Raw genomic sequence first — 12,400 nt, 5'->3', positions numbered from 1 at the left:
CTTCTCTCTCTCTCTCTCTCTCTCTCTCTCTCTCTCTCTCTCTCTGTTGTTCTATATTTAACTCGACCACTGCAGCATCTATTTAGCTCCTGCTGGAAACACATGCACGTGGGCACATCTATCTACATACATGCACTGATGCTACCCCACACACATATGAGGCTTTACACATGTATGTCTTTATACATTTACTAGTGCAGCAAAAAAAAAGAAAGAAACACACACACACACACACACACACACACACTGGCTCCAGAGAAGAAGAAGAAAACATTCTCATTAATAATTCAACTCTCACACCATCATATACACATTTACCCGCTGTCTTACATGCTCACGTGAACAGACGCGTGTGGCCATGCAGACCCATACACTCACACACACTCACACACACACACACACACACACACACACGCACACACACACACACACACACACACACACACACACACACACACAGGAGCACATGCTCACACAAACTCATTCACTTGCTTTGTTTCACTCACTCTCTTCTTGTCTACCCATCCCTTTCTCTCAAACACACTGTTACACACTCTTTCTGTTGCTCCATTGCTTTCCTTCGATGCATTAAGATGTATACTTCATGCTGCTTGCAAAAGCAAAAATGGTCACGATGGCACAAAGAGGGAAAAATACTTGCTTGTTTTGGTTGTTCACTCAAACACTTAAAACAACCTACATTTACATTTTTCCAGACAAGGACCTCTTGTGGCTGTGCAAATTATGACTCTGTGTGGAGAGATGTAGGGTGGCGTTATTAGCACCGCAGTACCTCTTAGGGAGAAGGCTGGTGTGGATGTTTTGGACACCAAAGCATGTGACTTTCACGCAGCTGATTGCATTGTGTACTCTACCAAACGTCAGTATTGTTTACTTTTAACCATACATGATTTTTCTGTAGCATTAACCAAGTAGTTTTAGTTGCCTAACCCTAACCAAAGAAGTGGGAAACCAGAAAACATCATATAAAGTCATATACACGTTTTTTTTTTAATGATTCTGGTCCTCAGGAAGGCAGAGACAAATTATGCTGTTGGATCAGAAAACATTCATAAGGGTTGTTTTGGAAAGCAATGACAGCTTATATTCTCTTTTAGTTTGGATGAATTGAAGGTGGAGCTCTTGGTTTCCCATGAAGGCAACCATTATTTCTGGGATAAATCTAGTTTTTAGGTAGGAAATCTAGTATTTTCCTACTAGTATCCCTAGTAGGAATTACATTCCATATCCACACTTTGCAATTTACGTCCAGCTTACATGCAGGAAAAACTGTGGCTTTCATGTAGAAAGGTAAAAAATAAGGGTGTGAATGTTGGTGCTGTGGATGAGTGTGTAGCACATTAGACTTTCATGCAGGAGGCAGGACTTTGCATCCCGTCATAGACCTGCAATTAACATTTGCCTTTTTATTAACTGTAACTACTTTCCATACCCTAGCCGTACCGTTGTTGCCATGTGCAGATATTGTAGAAAGCTAGAATTTTTAAAAAGCTGGCAGTAGACATACAGAAACACTCACTGACCATCATATAGTGCCCAATATTGCCATTTTTGCCTGGTGATAGGGTTGAATATATAACAATTTATTATATTGTTTTATATTTTATATTTTGCAGATACAGTATGAAACTTGACAGAACTTGCTGGTTGAAATACAGTAATTCCAGTCTTAACTGGTTAAAGGCTCATCCAGTTTCCACAAACTAATTTTGACATATGTTCACTGCATATACAGTAATTCCAACCAAATGGCTGTTAGGTGTTGCCAGACCATAATGAGTGAGGTGAAACACTGGTTTTGCATTGCAAGGCTATTGTATTAAGTAAAAAAACAGCTATAGTTATTTGGTCCACACATGTATGTTATCTAGTCACCTTCCAATTTAGCATAAAAACGCTCTGAATGATAATAATAATTATTTTTTCCCCAGTCTGCTGTCTCGGCTTGTGTCATTCAAGAACTAAATGTCTTTCCAGTTAAAATGCAGCAGTTTTTTGTCCAATGGGTGGGATAATGATCTACTTTAGTGGACACAAAAATGGTGTAATCATGGAATAATGATGCATTTCTAGGAACAGAGGGGACACAGAAATAGTTACTAATATGTGCATAATAAGGCAGTGAGTATTGGTTATGTTATGTGCCACTTAGCAGATTATTCAGAGTTAATTACAAACAGTTATGAGCTCTGCTGATTCACTAATATGTAGCAATTGATCATTAAGCATTTCTATAATAATAAAATGTAATACCTTCAGCATAGTCAGTTCTTAAGAAATGTATAATTTTCTGCTATCATCCTTGGTTCAGAACTACAGTTCTTGGTTCAGTAATTCAGTAATTAGCAGTTATGTAGCACTAATATCCTAACTAATTCCCTTGGTAACTAGTGTTTGCCATTTTGTTAAACTTTGACTTGTGAAGTTGGGCAGCTAGCTTATGGAAACAACTGTTTGGAGTCACAGATCTTAAGAAAATCCAACATAGTTCTTTCTTAACATTGCTGGTATCACCCAGTGTTGTATAATTTCTAGATTCTCTCCAAAGACCAGTCTGTAGGATTTAGTGGCATCTAGCTGTGAGGTTGCAGATTGCAACCAATTGAATACCCCTTCCTCTCCCCCTCCCCTTCCAAGTGTTTAGGAGAACCTACAGTGGCTGCGAAACTCGTAAAAAAAGTGAAAGGCCCTCTCTAGAGCCAGTGTTTGGTTTATCTGTTCTGTGATTATACACTAATTAAAACATACTAACAAATATTATATTCCATTTCTGGCAAGTCTGTTCCGCCAGATGCCACTAAATTCTGCACACTGCACCTTTAAATACCTCAAAAATAGAAAAGCTCCACAGATTGCAGTTAGCTGTAAGACACAAAAAGATTGTACATATTTGTCCACGTAGCTGAGCATCAGAGTTAATTTGTAAGTAACAGCTATTGCATAATAAGCTCACGCACAGGTGCCTAAAAGCTGCAGTAATCAATGTGTTTATATTAACAGTTGATAAAATTACTTTGTATTAAAGAGTCACTTGTAGTGTTGAACCCACACAAAATTATTTATAATATATAATATATATAAAATTATTATAAGTTCACCTGAGCTTTAGCTCCCTTTAGCTCATTGTTTTGGTTGTTTTGGTCACGCAACTCTGTAGCTGCATGAAGCTGTTTTAAGTGATAGAGTCTGATAAACCCTCTGTACACTACCTGCCCAGCCCCAACTGGCAAAGACGAAAAACAGAGCTAAAAGGAGAGTAACTATTGGACTAATATTGGACATTTGACAGGTGGCACATGAGATAAATGCATGTTACTGTTGCTCTGTGTAGGCTAAATGTGTAAACATGCAACTTTGTCTTCACCATAGCAACTTCATAAGGTGATCTGTTTATGTATTGCCCTCAGATATCAGCCAATAAAATCAATAAATGCAGCTTTGATAATATGATGTCACACATATCATCTATATCAATCTAATTAAAATACTGTATAACAATACTGTACTCCCCCTTAAAGGTTCAAGGTTAAAGGTCAAATGTAATCATCCATAAAAATATGGAAATTACAGCGCTCCCATAAGCATCCATAAAATAAAGCCATAGATAAAAACAACATTAAGTAATATTCCATAATAAAACTGTCAACTTAATGGCTCATACTATCTTGTTCCATCTTTTGGATTGAAATTTCTCTCACACTCACACACACACACACACACACACACACACACACACACTTAGCCCAGCAGCAACTGACAGGTCGTTTTCCCCAAGACGGCTCTTCCCTTGTGCCACGGCCCATGTCCTGCTTAGTTCTGTTTAATATTGCAACAGACAGGGACAGGCGTGAGGGAGGGATGGAGGAATGAGCTGACGGAGGAGAGGAGGGAGAAAGGGACTCATCAAGCTGCAATGGCTAGTGAGCTACTGGGCTTTCTTATGGTACCTCATTCCTTCTGGAAGGATGGACAAAAAAGATAGGAACTGAAGAGTGATAGAAGGAGAAAAAAGAAGTAGAGGAAGAAAAGGAATGGGGAAGTGGAGATAAAGTAAAGGAAGAAGAAGAGAACAATGGGGAAGGGAAGAGGGGAGGCAGTGAGAAACAGAGAAACAAAACAGACCTCTTGGTCTCTGTAGGAGGGAAAAAAACTCAAACCTTGCCCAAATGTACTTAGAACCTCTTTCACTAAATTCATCTTTTTTCAGAAAATATAAATTAAAACTGAAGCTATCGCAGTTTTCCCAGGAGCATTTTCCCCTGAATTAATCTAAATTTAAAGGTGCAAGCAGCAAAGTTCTTCACAGACCTCAGGTGCTTCTGGGAAATCTAGCCCTCCTCTTGCTCTTTTCGTCTGAGGAAAAATGCTGCTTAGTCTAGATACAAAGCGTAAAATGACCCCATTATTCACTTTCCCATGGAGCTGTGACATAAATGGATGAAGATGGGAGGAAAGTCACTTATTAGCAGGTAGTTGTTGATTCGCTAACCTAACCCACTTTTAGCCATTTTTGTTTGTGCCTCACCCTGCTGACGTCGTTATCGTATGTAGTTTACCAAATAACCATTTAACATTTAACTGTTGATTTATCTGCTGATAGCCAAAGGAAATTCAATAATAAGTGATAAAAAACAGAGTAGGTAGAGGAGTACAGTATCCAAAATAAAAAGTAAGGCTATAAATACGAGTGAGGATGATTATATGCCTTGTTAAAAATGATTTTGCACATGACACATACACATGATTGAGAAGAGTGATTATGGAAAATAAAACTGTTATTCATAAATGATCCATTTATTTTCCATAGTGACATTGTGGTGCTTTTTTGTCATATGATGACCATACTATCAGGAATAATAATGAAAATAATAATGATGAAATAATAATGTTTGCTGCCAAAACAGAAGTAAAGTTATACAGTGGATTTATTTTTTTAAATAACAGGTGAAAGTGGATTTTTAATTCCAATCATCTTTTTGAGGCTAAAAAGATTTAATACTCATACTCAAGTCGCTTAATGCTATCCTGAGCTGCAGTGATGGAGTAAGAATTTAAAGGGGACATATCATGTTTTTTGTGATTTTCTGTTGTTTGATTCTGATATGATATTGGATATCTATATGGGCCAAAACCTGAAGTGAGAGTATGTAGAAATGCTCCCTGCAAGTCAAAAGCCAGAGCATCAGTCTGTTCTGAACGCTTTGTTTGCAAAGTTACCTCTACTTCCTCTTCATGATGACGACAGATTGTTCAAGCATGGCAACAAACGTCTGTTCTGTAGCCTTCTTTGCTAAGGTTGCTCTGCGGGTTCTTCAAGTTGTCCATCCTCACACTTTGGATCAGATTCGGGCTTGAACATGTATGTATGTATTTGAAAAGTTTATATTTGGAGTAAAGAAGGATAAAAAGAAGTGAAATCCAACTGCTGTTTTTTAATTACTTAACCTTGTGTGCCGAGAGTCAGTCTCCGGAAGCCGGCCAATCAGAACAGGGTGGGTTTATCGGGAGGGGGGCCTTAAAGAGACAGGTGCTAAAACGGCCTGTTTCAGATAGAGGTTGAACAGAGGGGAACTGTAAATCATTCAAAGATATACCAGTAGAACTCCAGAATAAAAATGAAGTAATAAAATAATAATATAATATAATAAAAATACATCTCTTTTAAAAGTTCCTATACTGTCAGGAAAATTAGACCAATTAATATGCAGCTCTGATTGCCATTGATTGGTATGTTAGTGTGGTAAAGTGTTTGTTAGAAGCTCTGTCTTCAACCTAGATTAGACATAAGAGTGTAAGAGTGTCTGAAATTTTTTCTACTATTTCCAACATAATCATTATAGAAATCAAAGTAATTATATTGATATACTAAAGATGTCACAGCTGCTCTTTATTACTTCTCACTCTATTGTACTTTTGTCCATGTCAGGACCCTGTTGGAATGATGATCTCTTTCACTGGTATTTTGTTAGGAAGGGATTATATGAGTATTGTTTTAAGACAGACTGGGGAAAAAAGTTGGACTGATCTTTAAAACTATATCCTTAAGATTTCAGTCCTGGCTGATTTGCACCCGTGATCACTGGTAGTAACTGCAAGTTTGGTTTAATACTACAACAAACACTCTTAAATATAGCAGCATAGGTTGCCATGGCGATCTACCCTGGTTAAAAATAAGCCAGCTTCATGACACCAGGAAACCTGATTTAAGCCCAAAGACAGCTGGCTAACCCACTAATCTCTCCTCATGATATAGGCCCCTGCTTTAGTACTGAAGGATTTTGCAATCTCTTGGATTTCAAATATGAATGTAGGAACAGTGCAGGCGTATAAAAACTTAACATATTTTTTCTGGCTTTTTTTGCAGACTGTTCCTTATCTTGGGTTTTACTATTGTCCCACAGTGTTGCCAGTATGCTCTACAATCAGTGGTAAACATTTATCCAGGTCAATACTGCTTCATTTTGGCCTTTTGGTAAATACACTCTTCATTGCCAAGAGTTATGAGTGGAACGTTATAGTCCTCTTCAAGTGCATAAACCTTATTCAAATCTGGTCAATTTAGCACATAGAGAGGCCAAGGTTGGCCCATTTTTTAGCTTATAGTTGCCAAGACACACTGTGTCACTCTACTCTGCCAAGAAACCTGTGAGGTACCATTTCTCCCCAGTCATCTTTTATTTAACCTTTACTAAACCAAGAAGCCCCATTCTTCTTCTCCAGAGTTCTGACATGAAGCTAGATCAGCAAAATTGCTGTCCTACGTGGACATTCAAACTTTACTATAGTTTCAGCTGACATGAGGGTGAGTAGATTATGACAAAATTTTCATCTGATGAACATATCTGTGTTACCTTTCTGTTGCAGTAGCAAGCGACCATCATGATCAGGGCCTAAACTACTCCCTAATTGACACTTTTGGTCCATTTGGCAAGTCTAGGCCACTACCAGTTCAAATTGGCCCTTACTGTATTTGCTGTAGTATACTCTGTCCCTGCGCTGTGCCAGGGGACCTGCTGCTACACCCAGCAGGGCAGAGGGGATGATTAAACGATCATCTCCAGGGTGGTGAACAGCATTAGGCCATCTGCCAAGCCTATTAGACAACTTACCTTCACCACACATCACACACATCCACTGGAAGGACAGTAAAACCTTCTGAAGTTTCACAAACTCTGATATGTATTTGCAAATTAGGGGGAACATGGGTATAAATTTAGTTTGAGCATAAAAATTTGTTATATGCTGTTTTAGTACAATATAACCAAAAATATTGTACTAAAAAAAGTAGTTTCTTTTCTGAAATTTTACAAAGAAAATTTTGAACTTTATTTCAAATGTATACACTTTATTCAAAATGTATTGAGACTGACATTCAGATTAACTTGCTTGAAGATTCCCATACAATGTAAAGTGTGTTTCCTATGGTCTTACAATTTCCATAGAGTATGTTGTGCATCATGAAAGTAATATAGTCTGATAATAGTCTGATAATGTCAAATTTGCAACAAGTCCTCTAAATTAAACAACCACATAGATTTTAACAACGCTGTGGTCAAGGTCTGGTTAGGTTTACCTCCCCCTAAGAAGGAAGTCAATTTATATTGACGTCATCTTAACTCTGTCACTTCTCCAGGTCATAATTACTACGACCGCTAGATGGCGTCTGTCACTCAAACGTAACTGTAGGCCATTTTTGGCGACTGAATTTAGGACCTATAGTGTCGTTTCTCTTGGGAGGACAGGCTCTAAATTTGTGTCATTGAATCCATGATAAAAGGCTCACCAATACACTAGGAAATGTTGGAAACTTAAGCGCAATCTTGTGATTTAAAATGTATTGAGATTGTACATGCACCATGGACAAAACAGCTGTCATGCAGGCCTTTGCCTTCCTGCTGTACAGAGATGGATCTCCTGACAGATCAGCAAGGTTTTGATGGATTGTTGGAACATGGGGGTATTGATAGCTGAAAGGGACCTGATGTGACACATCGGAGTCATTGCATTTACAGAGCAATGCAACATTCCTCATCAGGCACGCATCATCCACGTCCACATGCTCATATTCAATAGTGGATGAGGCCACACTGCACTGGAGAGGTTTTCCACTGATGTATTTACTCCTTTTATCATTGTTTTACTTGATTAATAGTTTGTAGGAAGACCCAGGTTCAATCCCAGTTAAGTCTTAAAGATTTGGATAAAGAGAGCAAAATCTTTACCTCTGCTATTCTGTCTGATTCGTGCTGATTGTAGAGCACCAAAACCCTTTCAACACACTCCGCAGAACAGAGGACAGAGTGGGCAGATGAGGATGAGGAAAAGAACAATACTGAAGGAAAAAAAGTGCTGATCTCTCTCTCTCTGTATGCCTTTCTCTCTCTTCCTCTCTTCCTCCTTCTCATTCAGTATGCTGACTGTTTCTGTACAGAAAACTGACTCCCACGCTATTCTGCCTGGCCTATTTATCACATTGATCAGCTTATAAAGAAGTCGGATATACACAGGAGGCTCGCTGGAAATGTGTGTGTGGGAGAAGATCATGGTTTCTTGTTGCTTCTGTGAGATACTGTACGTTCTGCTCTTCATAAAGCGAGGTTCATTCCAGCTGACATAGTCACCTTACTCGCTTGGCCTGATGACATCTATTCACCATAGATTAAGATGTTATATTAGCCTTTCTCTCACACAACAATCTTGCATTTTGTTGCACCCCCCCCCTCAAAGAGCGGCACTGAAAATCAGCTGAAAAATTGAGAGGCAGCGGCAATAAATCAGAACAAAAATTGTTCCTCATTAGCATCTTTATCCCAGATAAAGATAAGAGTAAAAAAAATAAATAAACGTAGAGTTGAAACAATTAGTTGATTAGTCAATTAATCGATTATTCAATCAACAGAAAATAGTCTGCAACTAATCGATTAACCGTTTAAGTAATTTTTTAAGCAAGAATGGCAAAAATGTACTACTTCCAGCTTCTCAAATGTGAAGATTTGCTGGTTTTCTTCATCTTCTGTGATAACTAACATGATATCTTTGGGTTTCAGACTGTTTGTGGACAAAAGACATTTTAAGATGTCACCATGAGCCCTGGGAACTCATTTTTTCTGTGTTGATTAACTGAGAAAATAATTACTGTACAATAGAATAATCAATTATAAAAACAATGGTTAGTAACTTACTGAAGGAAGGTAAACTTTTAATGATCAAATGAAACCTGAATTTGATATGTATATATATTATATTTCTGGTGCTTTTATTTTAAAAAAAATATTTAACTTTAATTTAAATCAACCTTTTCCTGCTGTCAAATCTGTTTGTGCTCTCACAAAATACCATATTTCTAATAAAACATCATCTCCAAGAGAGTTTACCTTCATAAATCTAAACTGAACCTGCAACGTTACGATGATGGAATCACATATGTCCATTTGTAATAGTTACAGATCCCTTTTCTCCAGCGCTTCAGCTATTCCGTGAAGGTAGCATAATTCAGTATGTCCCACATGAATTGGGAAGCCACCATTTATCCCAATCAGTTTAACAAAGTGCAATCTAACCACACATCACCTGCCCGAAAACAGTAATCCAATCGACCTGGAATCATCCCTCAAAATAGCAATACAGCTCTGTATAAAGCCTCGGTCACAGGAGGATGAATTCATATCTCCATTGCACATCACACTGCATCATATATGATGAGCTGAAATGGATGAATGAATGAAATTTGCATTTCATCAGCATAAAGCTGTGATCCGGCTGCCTTCTTTAGAGATGCAGTGGTGTATCCTCAGAATATCAATGGTAACAGGGGAGCTCCGTGTCTGCTGTTGCTTGCGGTGCGTTTCAGTTGCATGAATAATCGTATTCCTACTTTCCCTGTTGTTGCAGAGATGGAAAATCTGTATAACAGCCCTTGTTAACTGTAACATGACAAGGCCTATACCCTTTAGACTAAAGCATATCAATTCCAGTGGACTAACACACAATGGAACTGCCACACACACACCTTTCACCTTATTTCTTCTACTGCGAGAAGCCACTATGATGTTTCTACTGTACAGGAACGTGAGCCTGTGATACTCAGCAGTGAGTAGGCCTACAGTACTGACCTCAGAAGTCTGTAACAATGTTGGATCCTGGCACAACAAAAACATACACGTGGGGATTCACAATTTTTCATTCACTTTTTAAAATCATGTTTCAAGCTTTTTTTTTTTAAAGTATCACAGGTCTAATTCCACCGACTCAATAGGTATCATACAGACCAACAGATTATGGTGGATTTAGAAGGTGCTTCTGAACTAATATCCACAATGGTAATGCAGATGTGAAATGTACAGGTGTAAAGTGTATGTGTATCTCAAAGGACAGTAGCCTTGATGATTACATGAAGCAACACTCTGTTGTGCTGTGCGTGCGCCTGGCTGCCTGGGTAAAGCAAGGTGGCTATTTGTGCGAATAAAACACAATATTTATTTGAGTTTTGGGTGTGTGTTTTTTTTAACCTGATTTCTAGACCTCGGTTTTTTGCAACTGAAAAGACAGAATAAACGTCTTAAGAGGTAATTGTAACAGTGCCTACCGCACAGCAGCTGCATCCAGGCGCAGGTCTTGTAAACGGTGGAGGTGTTGCAGAAGAAGAAGAGCGCCATGCAGGCGATGCAGCTGAGGATCAGCACCATGGACAGCAGCACGAACACCGAGGCCGCCTTGAAGGCTCCGGACGGGATGGAGCTGAAGTCGGAGAAGCTGCCCACGCAGGTGAGCTCCCGGCTGGGCGACGGCCCGGTGCCCACGCAGTAGTGGAAGAGGCCGAAGTAGCCGGCCTGCGGCGTGTTGACGCTGTCGCCGATCCAGTAGGGCTGGATGAACACCACCACGTTGACGATGGCGAAGCAGATGGTGAAGATGGCCCACAGCACCCCGATGGCCCGGGAGTTGCGCATATAATTGTCATGGTAGATCTTGGAGGCTTCTTGGGAAGGCAACATGATGGTCGTTTTTTTTTTTTTTTTGTTTGTTTGTTTTGTTTTAACTCCTTATATCTCTCTTTCCACCCCCGTCTTCCTCCTCTTTAGACTATAACAAGAAAAAAATAAATCTTAAAAATTTCCCAGACAGCTCGACACCCCTCACTATCCAGATCTTTTTTTTTTCGTTCTCTAAATCAAAGCTTCCCTGCGCGAATATTCCCCTCGCTTTGGCTATAGGCAATCTTTTGTGGCTGTTATTGGCTATTTAATGGGCCTACATAACCACACAATAAAAATGTAACCTGCAAATATGTGTATGATCTCACAAGACTACACATTGTAAAAATGAATGGGGGAAAATGCTACATTGAAGCAATTCAAAATCATAGCCTACCTATACCACTAATGAATAATTTACCAAGACCAGTGATTCAACATTGCTTTCTAAGGCTCGTTTCCTTGGGGCTACACCATAAATGATTAAAAAAATCCATCAAAACAGGATTTTCTTTATTTCACAGTCGTCGGGTGGGAGGGGGGTTAAAGCTGTTTTTCATCCTCATCCATCAGTCCAGAGCTATCTTCATGATGTCCTTTTATTACCATCCGAGAGATGAGACGCGTCTTGTTGCCTGTAGCGCCAGCGGTGGAGCCCGTTTTTTACCTTCCGAGGCATCCGTGGGGTGCTCCCCTTCCTCTGCTCGGCTTCAATGTAGATGTCCACGCAGCATGTGGGAATCACACAGAATGGGGATGGGGGGGAGCGGGGAGGGGGAAGAAATCGAGAACAGGTTTCAACGCGAGCCCTCTGTCAAATTTCAACAGTCCTTTCTCGTAAATCCGACATCCTCCACCGCCTCGACTCCATTATCATCATGGTTTTTTGTCGTAGCCTTTATCCAGTATGTCTCCTCTCCCTCTCTCCCTCTCTCCCTCTCTCTCTCTCTCTTCCTCCGTCCTCCTCCTCCCGTTTCTCTGCGCGCCCCCCGGAAGATGCTGATGTTGTACTGATGACAGCGATGGAGCGCGTTCTCGTACGCGGGCACAGCAGCAGCAGCAGCAGTAGCAGCAGGGGGACATTTGCATCAAAGCGCGTCTCCGCCCCTCTTCACCTTGAATTTGAAATTAGACCAACAAATATTTCCTCACGTTTGGATGAATAAGTGATTTATCAAAGAGACAGATCAAAAACAGATCATGCACCCCGTTTAATTTGACCCAGGGAACACACACTGAGAGGATGCTTCTTACTATGGGTCATGAAAAGAGTGCAGGGAGTGAAATTCGTACTGATTGATTGATTTGATTTATTGATTGGGACAGTGTGCAGTTTTAATCATTAAAGATGCACTGCACCGGAGTCAGCTCGAAGCTAATTTGCATCTGTAGTCCCCCATAATCAA

The 12,400-nt window shown here is 39.7% G+C and overlaps 1 protein-coding gene across 1 annotated transcript in view; it reads right to left on the bottom strand.

Moving 5' to 3' along the window:
- The window catches only part of LOC122981673 (LHFPL tetraspan subfamily member 4 protein-like), a 39,071-nt gene extending 27,112 nt beyond the window's left edge, over positions 1-11,959 (bottom strand). The window contains exon 1 of the mRNA XM_044350332.1: positions 10,607-11,959. Within this exon, the coding sequence (XP_044206267.1) occupies positions 10,607-11,015 (409 nt within the window). The 5' untranslated portion in view covers positions 11,016-11,959. The remainder of the gene's footprint in view (positions 1-10,606) is intronic.
- Between the last annotated feature and the right edge of the window lie 441 nt (positions 11,960-12,400).

This window comes from Thunnus albacares, chromosome 5, assembly GCF_914725855.1.
Source record: "Thunnus albacares chromosome 5, fThuAlb1.1, whole genome shotgun sequence".
NCBI classification, from domain to species: Eukaryota; Metazoa; Chordata; class Actinopteri; order Scombriformes; family Scombridae; genus Thunnus; species Thunnus albacares.
The sequence above is the reverse complement of the archived record's forward strand: the minus strand, read 5'-3'. Positions and strand labels throughout refer to the sequence as shown.